We start from the raw sequence: 14,734 nt of genomic DNA on the forward strand, positions 1-14,734 counted from the left end.
TAAGAAGTGTGAGCTCTGCCCCACTGGGCAGGTGGACAAGCTTCCTCCCAGAAGCCAGAAGACATCAGGGCAGAGCCAACAGAAATCAGACAGTGAAACAGAGTTACAGCTCCCAGAAAGGGCTGTCTCCCCTCTTAGTTCTGATGCTTTCAGCAAACTCCTGTGCCAGAAACCCATGAGCTAGAAACGCCTGCCTGCATCTCCATCTCATCCAATGGCACCGACAGAACCGGGGTGGGGGTGGGGGGAGACAGTGGTGCCTGTCCATCAGGCAGCACGCCCCAGCCTTACAAACTGGAGATGGCCGACATCAAAGAAAAATAATCCAGACTCAGGGAGAGAGTTTCATTGGAAAGATGATTGCACAGGAAGAGTGTTCCCATCTCAGAAATCTCCAAGCATCTCAAAATCAAGCAGAAAAGGGGTTTTCTGTTGCAGGGTAAAGCAAGGATGAGCAGATGATTTTTTTTTTTTTTTTGACAGGCAGAGTGGACAGTGAGAGAGAGAGACAGAGAGAAAGGTCTTCCTTTGCCATGGTTCACCCTCCAATGGCTGCTGCGGCCAGTGCGCTGCTGCCGGTGCGCTGCGCTGATCCGAAGCCAGGAGCCAGGTGCTTCTCCTGGTCTCCCATGGGGTGCAGGGCCCAAGCACTTGGGCCATCCTCCACTGCTTTCCTGGGCCACAGCAGAGAGCTGGCCTGGAAGAGGGGCAACTGGGACAGAATCCGGCGCCCCGACCGGGACTAGATCCTGGTGTGCCGGTGCCGCAGGCAGAGGATTAGCCTAGTGAGCCACAGCGCTGGCCTTGGATGAGCAGATTCTTAAGAGGACATGGGACAAATGAGAGAAATGACCGGAGGGGGGGTGAAGGTGCTGGAAGGAACAGGGTCTCCCTGCGTGGAGCTGACGCAAGGACTGGGGCTGGGCTGCTGTGCTCACTTAAAGGGCTTAGGGCAAGCAATGCTTAGAGACAAGAGACTCAACTAAGGTTTGGTCAAGCAAAGCAATGGACAACCATGGACATTGGGTCAAGGACAAGGCGAAGTGGGCAGGGGATAATACAGGTGAAGGTAATGTTTTTTAAAAGGTAATATGACTCACAGGTATAAAATGTACGTGGGTTAAAGGTTTCATTGCACTCAAATTAAGGAACCAGGTGTGATGACTCAAATGAGAAGTCAAAGAAACATCCATTTACATGGAGTGAAGTATATTTGGTTATTTTTAAGTGTTTTTAAAGTTTTTCATCTACTTGAAAGGTAGACTGAGAGAGAGAGAGATCCACTGGTCCACTCTCCAAATGTCCACAACAGCCATGGCTGTCCAGACTGAAGTCAGGAACCCAAAACTCCATCCGGGTCTCCCACGTGGGTGGCCGGAACCCAAGTGCCTGAGCCAACATCAGCTGGCCCCCAGGATGCACTAGCAGGGAGCTGGGTCAGAGGCAGAGAAGCAGGTGCTTGGATATGGGGTGCAGGTATCACAGGGGCGTGCCCCACTGTGCCACAACGCCCACCTCCTGGAGCCAGGGCTACTGAGACAAGCGAGCAAACAGACCAAACCTGGCTTCTCTCGGATCTGCAGTAAGTAGCCCCTTCACAGGGGAGAAGTCATTTCCCTGTCTGTAGAAAAACTGTTCTGCCAGGTTCCCTAGGCCAGGATGGCCCCGCCTCGGCGCTGCTGACAGCCTGAGCCGGATACTTCTTTCTCTGCGAGCCGTCCTGGGCGTGGCAAGGTAAACCTCATCCCGGCTTCTGCTCAGCAGAGACCAACAGCACCCCATGCCCCAGCTGAGAGGAGAAAAGTGTCCCCAGGGGCGGGCTTTTTCCCTGGCAGCTAAGATGCCCCTGTCTCACGTCAGAGTACCTGGTGCAAGTCCTCGTTCAGCTCCCCTCCTGTCTCCAGATGGAGGCAGCAGTAATGGTAAGGAAGTAGGCCCCAGCCACACACGTGGGACACCTACATGGCCTACACCTGGCCCCTGGCTCCTGCCTTGGCCCAGCTGCCAGCCATTGCAGGCATTTAGGGAATAAACCAGTGGATGGGCGTGTGCTCTCACTCGTGCACTCTTTCTGGTTCCCTCTCAATTTTTAATTTTAACTTAAATGAAACTCCCAACAATGCCAAAAATCTCCCGAGGTGGGGAGGTGGGATGGGGGACAGCGCCCCCAGCTGAGAAGCACTGAAGGAAAGAATGCACATCCTGGCTGGCGCGGCGGTTCACTAGGCTAATCATCCGCCTGCTGCACCAGCACACCGGGTTCTAATCCCCATCGGGGCACCAGATTCTGTCCAGGTTGCTCCTCTTCCAGGCCAGCTCTCTGCTATGGCCCGGGAAGGCAGTGGAGGATGGCCCAAGTGCTTGGGCCCTGCACCCACATGGGAGACCAGGAGAAGCACCTGGCTCTTGGCTTCGGATCAGCGCGGTGTGCCGGCCGCAGCAGCCATTGGAGGGTGAACCAACAGAAAAAGGAAGACCTTTCTCTCTGTCTCTCTCTCTCACTGTCCACTCTGTCCAAAAAAAAAAATGCACATCCTTTCCTCCCAGGGTGGAGGGCAGAGGGGCCACCCCTTCCCCCGATCAGCCTCTGGTTCACACCTGATTCTCTGTGTGTGATAATCACAGACTGGGCCCCAAGACAGTGGCCCCGGTAGCCACCCACACAGGTGCTGTTCTAAGCACTTTCCCAAAGTTAATTCAGTTACTTTGGGCTCCAGAGAAAGAAGGCCTCCCTGTGTTAGTATAAGGACTCATGCCGTATTGGGGACATACATACACTTAGGAAGGCATTCCTTGTTTACGGGAAACGCAAATTCAACTGAGGAGAGCGCTTCCTCTTCTTCCCACCAAGTGGCACAGCGGGCTTCGTGACCAAGTAGCTGAGCAGCACTGGAGCACGGTGTTTTTGGCGGCTGAGAATCCCTCGTCGGCTGGGACCAGCAGCCCCGGGTTTTCGAGTCTCTGAGACTGAGTTTTCTCATCTGTAAGATGGGACGGTAGCGAGCAGCACCTTGTTGGCGGAGTTGCTGGCAGGACACCGCTAAGCCGGGGCCCAAGCGATGGACGCTGGCCTGGCTCCGCGGCTCGGCTCGCCGATCCCCTCCTGACTCTGGGTGTGTCCTGGAGGTTTGGATCCGCTTCCTGGCCGGAGCTGCCGAGGTGTAGCCTCTGTCCGGCCCGCGCCATTCCGCTCGCGGGCCGCAGGTGGCAGCACCCGCGCCGGGCCGGCTCCGCGCTCCGCAGGCCCCGGCTGTCGGCGTCCGGAGCCGGCGCCGAGCAGGCCGGGAGCGGCCCAGGCCACACCCCGCGGCCGCGGCGCTCTCCGCGGTGAATCATCGCCCGCCCGGCCGCCCGCCCGCAGTCCGCTCAGCGCGCCGGGCCCTGGCCGCGCGCCCCAGCTCGCCAACACTTGGCTCCCGCGCAGTGCCGCGACCATGGCGGGCATCGCGGCCAGGCTGGCCAGGGACCGGGAGGCGGCCGAAGGGCTGGGCTCGCACGAGAGGGCCGTCAAGTACCTGAACCAGGACTACGAAGCGCTGCGGGACGCGTGCCTGGAGGCCGGGACGCTCTTCCAGGACCCCTCCTTCCCGGCCCAGCCCTCGTCGCTGGGCTTCAAGGAGCTGGGGCCCTACTCCAGCAAGACTCGGGGCATCGAGTGGAAGCGGCCCACGGTAGGGGGTGCGGGGCTGGGGGTGCGGGGCTGGGCGCGGGGCGGCCCGCCCGGGACCTCGGCCGCGCGCTGCGTCTCCCGGGCTGGGGTCGCGGGGACTTCGCCTTGGGACCTCACAAAAACTCGAGTGGCACCCGGAGGGAGGCCGGGGGGAACCCTCAGGGCTGTGGTCACGGGGCGGGGGCCCATTGGAACCCCACAAAAACTCAGGTGGTGCCCGGAGGGAGGCCCGGTGGAACCCTCAGGGCTGCAGGGAGGTGCCATCCGCCCCAGGGTGGGCCGCCAATGGGGACCTTGCGTATTGGGCGAGAAATGCAGATCATATATGCGGGCGACCTCACCAAGGGGCCCGCTACCTTTATCCGGAGTTGCTTGTTTATCCGCGGAAAGGAGCTGCGGGAGCCCATCCCGCGACAGGAGCAGCGGACAGCAAGTGTTCCCAGGAGCTGCGGGTTCCTGGTCGTGGTCCCCCTGGCCCCCGACCCTCCCCTAGGAACCTCAGAGCCCCCTTGTGCTGCCCCTCGAGGTCTCTCCGGCCTTGGGACAACTTTGCTCTCGGACCTGCTTGTCCACTCTGCCCCTGCGGCCCCCACACCCAGACTAGGGGGCCTCCCCCAGCTTCCACGGGGGCGGGTCTCCTGTGCTCCCAGTCCAGCCCCTGGGTAGCCTTGAGCGGCAGGAAGTGCCCAGCACTCACCCTGCCTTGCCACCTCTCCAGGGCTGGAAGCAGCAGTGACGCCTAAATGCTAACTCCCTTCTCCCCTGCCTTGGCCTTCTCACCCAAGTCTGCCTTGCGCTCGCCCTTTGGGCCTTTGCCACGTGGCCCCTCCCCAAGTGGTCTTTCCTGCCCATCCTTAGCAATGCCTTTCCCCCTTTCCTCATTCTCCCTGCTGGCCTTCACAGCGGTTTTTTTACAATGTGTACAAGTAATTGCCGCCGTGTGTTTGCCCTTGCTACGGCAGGAAGTCCGGCACATCCCTATGCAATATGTACCCAGTGCCCTTCCACGTTCGTTACTCATTCAACAGTATTTATTGAGTGCCTATAACATACCTGGCACTGTCCTAAACACTCAGGGTGCATCAGTGAGCCCAAAAGAAAATGACCGTGGAATGAGTGGATGTGAGTTTGTAATGAGCCCTCCATGAAATCCTAGTTATCAAAGTGTGTTTGTCTTGCAGTCATGTAGCACAGTCTGGGTTGCATAATGAATTTGCACTCTTTCGCTGATTTTAATTCATTCATTAAGCATTTATTGAATACCTACTGTTTGTAATGCCATGCATATAGTTTGTACCTCTGACGATTTTAGAGGTGGGTGAGAGGAGACAAGTTCCCTAACAGCTGGAGTTTCCAGACGAGAAATAGAGCTCCAGGGCCACGGGCAGGCCCCTGTGTGGGGCAGGCAGGCAGGCAGTGCACGGGAGGTGAGCAAACAGGCTGGGGGAGGTTAGCTGCTTACTGGAGTCCCTCTGGTGTGCAGGGTGCAGCCAGGGCTGTGTCCGGTCTGAGCATGTTGGACCCCTCTCACAGCTGCTCTGACTGCCTCCTCCCACTCCTCCAGCGCTGCTGGGGGCAGGCAGGGGGACAGAAGCATTTCTACTGGGTGTGGATGTTAGCAAGTCATCGCAGCAGAGCAGTTTCCATGGAGGGCCAGGGTAGAGGCCAGGTTGCAGCAGGCTCCAAGGTGAGGGAAGCAGACGTGAAGATGGAGATCTGAGAGAGAGAGTGAATGAGTCTGGGGCCCGAGAGGCCACACTGCTGGAAGCAGCTGGGGTGTGTTACGATGACGGAATATGTTCCATGTTGAGTCACTGGAGAGGAAGGGATTGGAGATAAAGGCGGAAAGACAGTGAAGCAGGGTCCCTGAGGAAGTGAGAGTTCGGGGTGCGGCCAGGGCTGGGTGTGGTTTCGCCTGGCAGGGAGGAGGGACCGCTGTTGCTCAGAGAGAGGCTCCCGGTGGGTCCAGGGGCTCAGCAGGAAGTGGATGAAGTCCCGGTGAGGGTGAGGGTGAGGTGCAAGTGCCCGGGGCGCAGTGAAGAGGAAGCCGGTGTGATGCCGCGGTGGCACCTCCGTTAGGTGGGGGGGGGGGGGGGGGCATTGTCCCCGGGAGCCAGGTGGCTTGCTCGCGGTCAGCCCCCCCTCCCCCCACATGTCCTGTCTCCAAGCCAGTGATGATTAAACAATGGGCAACACTTATGGAGTGCAATACAGGTGCCTCCTTTAACCCTCAGTGTCCTCCTGTGCAGCCGGTTCCCATTGTGCAGGTGAGGACACTGAGGCCAGGGTCAAAGGACCCGTAACACAGTGCCAGAGCCAGGGCTCAGGATGAGGTTGCAGACGCCCAGGCCCTGGGGCCGCCCCCTCTGACTGTCACATCCCACAGTGAGGCTGACCCCCCACTCACTGTGCACGAGGCCCAGCGTTCCGAGTGCTGTGGGCAAAGTCCCTGTAGGCGCCTGGCAGCCTCAGGAGTGGCATGCAGTGCTGTTTAAGGGAGCCCGGTCTGCTCCATCTGCCCGGTGAACTCTTGGCTGGCGGGCCTTGGGCAAAGCTGGCTTCATTTGCCCCAGCAAAAGAGCGTTATTGTCCCTGTCACTTCCCCTACCCCCTAACACCCTCAGCCCAGCTCCCGGGACAGACAGATCTGAGCCGGGGGAGTTTTCTCATTGTCCCTGTCACTGCCCCACCCCCTAACACACACACACACACACACACACGCTCCCAGCTGCCGGGACAGACAGATCTGAGCAGGGAGGGGACAATGCAGAGGAACGAAGGGAATGTGCTGTGCAACAGAAGAGCTTGTGCTGCCTGAGCCAGGGTAGCCGGCGTGGGGCATGCGGCCTGGGGTGTGGGGTGTGGGGTGGGGTGCACACGCGCAGCACTCGACCAGCTGTGAGATGCCTACGGATCACGCCACAAAGGCCAACAGGAACCTGGACACGCACGCTGCCTTCCTCCGTGGCCTTGGGTGGAGCGCAAACGCACCCAGAGAGGCCACTGCAGGGGCCGGCATGAGTCAGGGCTGGCTCCCCCACGGGCTGCTTGCAATGCCCTTGGAGCTGGTTCCTAGCAGTTAGGGCCCAGCAGGAGTGCAGCTGTGCTTTAACTTCAGCGCCCAGGGCTGCCTGCCTGCCTGTCTGCCTCTCTTCTTTCCTCTCTCCCTCTGTGTGTGTCTCTCTCTCTGTGAAACCAGGATGAACCGGTCTTGTGCTCCAGAGAGGGCCCCAAGGGTAAAACTGCAAGCACAGTATTTACTAAACAGCAGGTACAGAAGAATCGGAGACTCAGGTACCCCAGCCTAGGGAAAAATTCAGAAGGGCCAGAGCCTAGGCCCTGCTCTGTGTGCTCACTGGGGGTTGGACTATGAAGGAGGGCTCCGTGGAGGAGGTGGCAAGGAGCTGCCAGATATGGTGCAGTGTAGAAAAGGAGGGGTCAGGCTGAGACATGGAGGAATTCCATGGAAGTAAAACAGCTTGCCCAGGACCAGAGGAGGGGTCGGGGAGCTCCGGAGAGGAGAGGGTCTCAGTGTCTGGTGGAGGAGACTGGACTCCCTGGGACACAGCAGGGTGGAGGAGCCCCCACCCACTCCCTGGGGCCCATGGAGCAGGAGTCCGAGGGATCCCTCCACACAGAGCGCTGACTGCATGGGGGAGAGAGGGGTGCCGAGGCCCCCGCCGGCAGCTCGGGTGTCCTAGCTGCAGAAGCAGCTGCCTGCTGGCTGACGGCACCCTCTGGGTCTCGTTCGCAGGAGCTGAGCCCTGAGCCCCAGTTCATCGTTGGAGGAGCCACCCGCACAGACATCTGCCAGGGAGCCCTGGGTGAGTGACGGACCCGGGAAGGGGTGAGGGGAGGTCTGCGGCTTCTCTCCCTTCCCTGCCGGTGGCAGTTCTGGTTCTGGGGCGGGGGTCCTCCCTGCAGCCCCGCGCTGGGCATGCGGCCAAGGTCAGGAGGGCTTCTGTAGTTTTCCCCTTGGTCCCTGGGCTGTCCTAGGCCGGAATTTCCAGGGGCCCACACCCAGAGGGAGGACCCCCCCGCCCCGCCCCTGAGGTTTGGGAAGCGGGGGAGATGACTCATTGTAAAGGAAGAGGAAACCCAGCACCATGGGAGAGGAAGTTCAGGCACCAGGCGTTCTCGCGTTTGCAAGCGCTCTCGGTATTTGCAGGCCGGCTCGTCGCGGTTATCACTCCGCGCTGCTGTAGGGTTGTGGTGCTCACTGGAGCAAAGCCGCTGAGTGGCTGAGGTGTGAGTCACGAGGTGTCTGGATCCCCTGCCTGAGGAAGTCTTGGACCAGGTTGTGGAGGGAGGGCTCCTCCAGCCTTGGTCTGAAAGCCCCAGGCTTGCTATGAAGTCCCCAGGGCGGGACCTATGACCATTACTTAAGTTCTCTTGGAAGCTACCCTCCATTTTTCTGTAAGTTTATACTTTGTGAACCTGTGATTACTGGAACAGAATACCGGCTCGGAGAAACCAAAAACCTGTTTCCTGCCATCTGACTCCCCAAATAAATCCATCAATCCCAAAATTGATTAGCTGGAATTATAGTTCCTTTTCTTTCAACTCACGGGGGCTCTGACACTCTAGTAACAGCTGTGACAGTTAGGAACAGTTAGCATGTGCTATTTGCCAGACACTCAGCTCTGCTCGCAAAGTTTCTAAGGTACCACGATTATTCCCATTTTATGGATGAGCACACTGAGGTTCTCACACAGGCGAAGCAGGAAATACAGTCTAACCTAGGGCCCATGTGTTTAACCCCTGAGCTAGACTCCCAGAGGGGGCACTGGGAGGGATGGGGCATCCAGGGCTTGTCTGCCTCCCTGGGTAGCTTAGCATTTCCATGTCCAGAACCCCCTGGATGTCTCATCCTGGGGGCAGCCCCAGGCAGAGCACACAGCCCTGATGGGTGTCAAGTTCTGTGTGAGTCATTAGGATCGCATGGCCCTCAAGGGAGAACATGACCCAGAGCTGGGCTGAGAAGCCCGCTGTGGAGAGCTCGCGCTGTGCAGATTGCTAAGATGCTAGAGCAGGTTACGACCTGCAGGAAGCACACCCCCGCTTTCCCGTGCACTCTCCCACCCACAGGTGGAAGCCTGGGTGCTCCAGGAGCACCCACTGCTTAGGATGGAATTTCCTAAGACTACCGTGGATGGAGACTTTGAACAATCCTGGGGACTTCAGCAAATGGAGACAAACATGGCACCTGCTAAACACATACCCAGACGAAACATCTACTTCAAGGTTTATCAGCCTCTTAAGGGCAGGTTGCAACTAGCAAGTGCGTGGTTGGAGTTCTGTTTAAATACCAGCACGCCATTTGTGGAGGAGACTGGCAAAGCTTACATTCCTGGGAGAAAGTCCCCTCTGGACTCAGCAAACCAAACTGAAATGTAAACATTTTTGAAGTTTTTAAATTTCTCAGAAACTTGTAAGTTCTCTCTTTTTAAAAAATATTTACTTACTGGAAAGACAGAGTGACAGAGGGAGATAGAGAAACCTCCTTTCTGTTGATTGACTCCCCAAATGCTCATGACAGCTGGAGCTGGGCCCAGAACTTCATCCAGGTCTCCCACATGGGTGGCAACAACCCAAATACTTGAACCAGCACCTGCTACATTAGCAGGAAGCTGGATGGAAAGCAGAGTAGCTGGGACCCGAATCAGCACTCGGACAGGGGACGCCTGCGTTGCAAGTGGCAGTTCAACCCACTACGCTGCAGGGCCGGCCCCTGGCCTGGGGTTTCCAAGGTTTGCCTCATTTCTTTGTTTCGTACTCAGTGCTACGCTGGCCAGCTTGCTCTCCCGGCCTTTTATTTTAGAGGGGAACCTGGTTAGATGGCTGCTTGTGAAACGTGGTTTACTGAACTCCCGCCCTGGTCCTGGCATCTGGGCTAGGATGGTGAAGGGGTGATGACGTCGCTGCATCCCAGGAGGCTCAGAAGCATCTGGACCAGGGGCCATGGCAGCAACACCCGCCACGTGGCCAGAGACAGGAGGCTGGGCTCTGTGTGTGGTTGGAAGACGGTGGCCAAGTCCTCAGTCAGAGCCTCAGCGTTCTAAAAACAGGGAGGGAAGAGGAGGGCCCAGAGGCCCCCTGAGGAGTGGCGCTGGGCTGTGGTGAGGCTGCCCTGGCTCCCTCCCAGCTGCCCTCGTTCCCGTGGGGGAGCTCCGAGGGCCACAACATCGCCCTTTGGCTCCCACCCGGGGCAGCAGCGCTGCCCGTCGCGTGTGCAGCAGCTCGTGGAGCAGCTCTCCACGTTGGCTCATGCGGTCGTCCCTACTCAGAAGTAACTTCATCGCCATCGTGCAGAGGAGGCACGGAGAGGGGCGGGCACTTGGAAAGCCACACGCCCCTGACGATGCTGGAGGGGATGAGCTCTGCTCCGACCGTGACCCTGGCATCCTCCGAATCGCCAGGGTGCTGTGCTAAGGAGCAGTCCTTGGAAAAATCCATTTCTTCTTCCTGCCCTTTCCACCCTGACACTCACTCGGGTGCCCCAGGGCACCTGTGAAGGTGACATCCTCTGTGGCCTTTACTGTTACTGACCACGGGTGGTTATTTGCAAGTATCCCTCATCTTTCCTGGAAGGCTCAGCAGTGCAGGTCGTGTCTGCAGGGCTGCCTTGACGGTGAGTCACCGGCAGAATTGAGATGGTGCTAGGGTGGCTTTGCAGTTGCTGGTGGTGATTGCTGCTTGGAATGGCCCCCAGGGACCAGCAGGTTCAAATGCTGAACCTCTCCTACCCTGAGGCTGCTAACCCTGCCTGGAAGGCACATGGGACTTAGCCCTGGCCGGCCCTGGCTTCCTGGGGTAGAGACCACGGCTGCTGGTGCTGTCTGAGCTGTTGAAACAGTGCAGCCCCGAGTTCCCCAGGAACCTTAAGGGTGGCTCACCCTGACCCCATCCCCAAAAGTCCCCTGGGCCCCCCAGGATACCCACGAGGAGCTGTTTGGCCCTTCCCATCTGCTCAGCACCACAGAGTGGGGAGAGGCAGGGCCAGTGGGAGTAGCACTGCAGAAGGTGACGTTTCCAGTACTGCGATTCCACCCTTATTTGCCTGTGTGACTTCGGGCAGGTTACCCAGTATCCCTGAGCCCCAGCTTTCTCGTCAGTTAAACAGCGATACAGACATCCATAACTTACAATGGCTTGACCTGATTTTTTAAAAGGTTTATTTATCTATTTGAAAGGCAGAGTTAGAGGGAGAGACAGATCTTCCATCCACTGGTTCACTCCCTAAATGGCTGCAGCGGCTAGGGCTGGGCCAGGCTGAAGCCAGGCACCTAGAATTCCACACATGGGTCTTCCACGTGGATGGCAGGGGTCCAAGCACTTATGCTGTCTTCCACTGCTTTCCCAGCTGCACCATCAGGGAGCTGGAACAGCTGGGACTTGACCTGGTGCTCACATGGGATGCCAGCGTCGTAGGTGGCGATTTAATCCATTGGGCCACAATGCTGACCTGACGTGGTTTATTTTGACTTTGTGATGGTGCAAAACTGATACACATTCAGCAGAAACTGTACTTCTTTTTTTGTTTCTTTGCTTTTTTTTTGTTTTAAAGATTTATTTTATTTATTTGAAAGAGTTAGAGAGGTAGAGACAGAGAGAGGTCTTCCATCCGCTGGCTCACTCCCCAGATGGCCGCAACGGCCAGAGCTGCGCTGATCCGAAGCCTGGAGCCAGGAGCTTGGAGCTTCTTCTGGGTCTCCCACGTGGGTGCAGGGTCCCAAGGTCTAGGGCCATCTTCTACTGCTTTCCCAGGCCACAGAAGAGAGCTGGCTTGGAAGTGGAGCAGCTGGGACTAGAACCAGCGCCCATGTGGGATTCTGGCACTTCAGGCCACAACACCGGCCCCAAAACTGCACTTCTTATTTTGAATCTGGACGTGTCCCTGGACTACAGGAGCCATGAGCCTTCCTTGAGACCCTAGGCAGCAGCCACCGATGCGATCACTAGGGCAGCCGTTCAGTCAGGGCCCTGTGCCGTGTTTGGTACCTGGGATCCTCAGGGCTGTGTCAGGTGGTTTTGCCCAACCGTAGGTTGCTGTAAGTGTCCCGAGCACGTTTGGGGTAAGCGAGGCATATTAATGCGCTTTTGACTGAGGGTCTTTTCAGTTTGTGATGAGTTGAGGAGCATCTCTGATAAGCATGCGCCCTTCCCAGCACGGTGAGGAGTGTAGGCTAACCCCCTTGGCACGCTGGGGAGTCCTACACAGATTCCAGGGGCCACTGGTTATTACCGAGTCTAGCCACGTGAAAAGTCCTTCCACCAAAATGTGCAAGAGAAAGAAGATGTCAAAGAAGAAGAAAAGGAGGAAAAAGGAACTGACTTGGGGCCGGCACTGTGGCATAGCCAGTGAAGCCGCTGCCTGCAGCACCAGCATGCCGTCTGGATGCCGACTGTGTCCCAGCTGCTCCACTTCCCGTCCAGCTCCCTGCTAATGGCCTGGGAAAAGCAGTGGAGGATGGCCCAGGAGTTTGGGCCCCTGCCACCCATGTGGGAGAGCCGGAAGAAGCTCCTGGCTTCAACCTGGCCCAGCTCTGGCCATTGTGGCCATTTGGGGAGTGAACTGGCAGGTGGAAGAGTCAGTCTCTCTCTTTGTAACTCCGACTTTCGAAATAAGTAAATCTTATAAAGAAAAAGGAGATAAGTTGGGTTGGAAAGTAGACCCTCGTGCTTTGAAAAGCTGATGGGACCTATGGGTGAGCTGTGTTTGGGTAGCACGTGATTGTAGCACCCAGGGGGAGGAGTGTGTGGGGAGGGGGGACGCATGAGGGTGTGGGGCAGATGCACACTCTTCGGTTTCAGAAGCTGAAGTCATAAATGTTTTTAAATAACTTTTTTAATGATCTTTAAGTTACACGTTTACAATTTTGCTTTTACAACTTGTACTTTTTAAATATGTTAGACTTATTATTTTAAAACAACTGAAAACTTCAGGACAGTTGAGAAGACGGAACCGAGGGTTCTGCACATGGCACACCCAGTCTCCCCTGTAGTTAGCGTCTACGGCAATAGAGAGCACTGGGTACAATGGTGAAACGCCATCCTCAAAGGCCGCACTTTGGTTTGCCTATGTCTTCACCTAATGTCCTTTTGCTGTCCCGCGGTCCCCCCAGGGCAGCTCGCCACCCTGAGCTGTCCTGTCGTCTTCGGCATTCTTGGCTGTGACAGGTCCTCGGTCGTGTCTTGTTTGTGGTGGCCTTCAGGCGTGCCAGTCGGGGATCTTGGAGGATGACCCTCTACTGGAATTCGCCTTACAATAACGCGTGCAGTTAAGAATACTAGAATATAGGTGCTGGCTGTTTTGATTTTTTGTTTTTTAGTTTTTACTTACCTACTTGAGAGAGATGTTCTATCCACTGGTTCACTGCCCCAGTTGCCAGCTAGTGCTGGGTCAGGCCAAAGCTGGGAGCCAGAAACTCAATCCCAGTCTTCCACGTGGGGGCAGGGACCCAACTGCTTGAGCCATCGCTGCTGGCTCCCAGGATCAGCATCAACAGAAAGCCCGAGTCAGGAGCCGGAGCCCCAGTTATCAAGCCCAGGCACTCCAGTGTGGGACCAAGGTGTAACTGGAACCTTAACCACTAGGCCAAGTGCTCACCCTGGGGTTGGCTGGTTTGATGGAGAAAATAAATATTTCTTTCTTTTTTTTTTAAGATTCATTTATTTATTTGAAAGTAATAGTTACACAGAGAGAGAAGGAGAGGCAGAGAAAGAGAGAGAGAGAGAGAGAGGGAGGGAGGTCGGTCTTCCATCCGCTGGTTCACTCCCCAGTTGGCAGCAATGGCTGGAGCTGTGATGATCTGAAGCCAGGAGCTTCCTCTGAGTCTCCCACATGGGTGCAGGCCCAAACTTGGACCATCCTCCATTGCTTTCCCAGGCCACAGCAGAGAGCTGGATCAGAAGTGAAGCAGCCGGGACTTGAACCAGTGCCTATGGCATGCCAGCACCACAGGCTGCGGCTTCACCCGCTACGCCCCAGTACCGGCCCCTAAATATTTTTTTCTTTTTCTTGAAAATGGTCACTCGGCCATCAGCCTCAGCACCCCAACTTCTGGGGCAGACATGGGGCCCATGAGTCACACAGTCTCCCCTTGGCTTCTCCTCGCCCCTGTGGCTGCTCCGCCACTCCTCTGAGCTGCCCTCTCTGTGCAACTCATCTGGTTCAAAAACAGGGCAGGGATGAACCCTAGCCCTGTTGGTACCCAGAGACCCTGGCCTGGCCACACCAGCTGTGGCCGTTGGACAACAGGGCTGCAGCTTCGTCAGGTGTCTGAAGGTCAGGTCACCCCTGGCTGTGGCAGCAGGGGTGAGGAGACTGTCCCCACACACTTTCCCCTGAAGCCTGGGGCCCAGCTGCTACCCAGGGCCCTGGGATCAGGGGTGGTTGTCAGAGGAGGGGATACTTCACCTGGGCAGGTGCTCCCTCAGCGTTGCCACTCGCTTCACCCGCTGTGGCCTCTGTCCCCTTGGCTCTGAGATGAGAGAGCTGGGTCAGATCTTCCTCTGTGACTCTGAAACCTGCTGTCACCCCCCCTGCAGCCCCCGAGTCCACTCTGCATCCCCCCTCCCCAAGCTCCTGCTGGATGCCTGTTTATGAGCAAGGACATGTCTGCTCCAAGGTCCTGGGTGCCTTGTCCAGGTGTCCAGCTTCAGTTCCCAACTGTATCAACCACAGAGGGGCCCCTCCCAGGGCATTCAGAAGCAAGCTGGCCTGAGGTCTGCAGGGGTCATGGCCGGCAGCACCTAGGGCAATGGCGCCCAGGAGGAGGTGGCTGGCATTGCCTCTGGCTGGCCTGGCCAGCAGGTGTGTGCAGATACTTGACCAGCACTGAAGCAGAATGGGTAGCAGGGATGGAATGTTCTGGATCTGCACTGCCCAGTAAGGTAGTCACTGGCCACCTGTGGTTGTTGAGCACTTGCAATGTGACGAATGAATGCAATGAATTTGTAATTTATTGCCACCGTTCATTTGGCAGCACAGCAGACAACTGAGCTTTGGGATCCAGCCTCCATCCTTTGTTCCCTGGGCCGGGCTGGGCTGAGCTGAGCTCA

The 14,734-nt window shown here is 57.2% G+C and overlaps 1 protein-coding gene across 1 annotated transcript in view; it reads left to right on the plus strand.

The window, feature by feature from the left end:
* Window positions 1–3,398: 3,398 nt before the first annotated feature.
* CAPN2 (calpain 2) overlaps window positions 3,399–14,734 on the plus strand; it is a 44,910-nt gene continuing 33,574 nt past the window's right edge. The window contains exons 1-2 of the mRNA XM_062210440.1: window positions 3,399–3,671; window positions 7,425–7,494. Coding sequence (XP_062066424.1) covers window positions 3,435–3,671; window positions 7,425–7,494 — 307 coding nt within the window. The 5' untranslated portion in view covers window positions 3,399–3,434. The remainder of the gene's footprint in view (window positions 3,672–7,424; window positions 7,495–14,734) is intronic.

The sequence above is a fragment of the Lepus europaeus genome, chromosome 14 (genome assembly GCF_033115175.1).
Source record: "Lepus europaeus isolate LE1 chromosome 14, mLepTim1.pri, whole genome shotgun sequence".
Classification (NCBI taxonomy): Eukaryota; Metazoa; Chordata; class Mammalia; order Lagomorpha; family Leporidae; genus Lepus; species Lepus europaeus.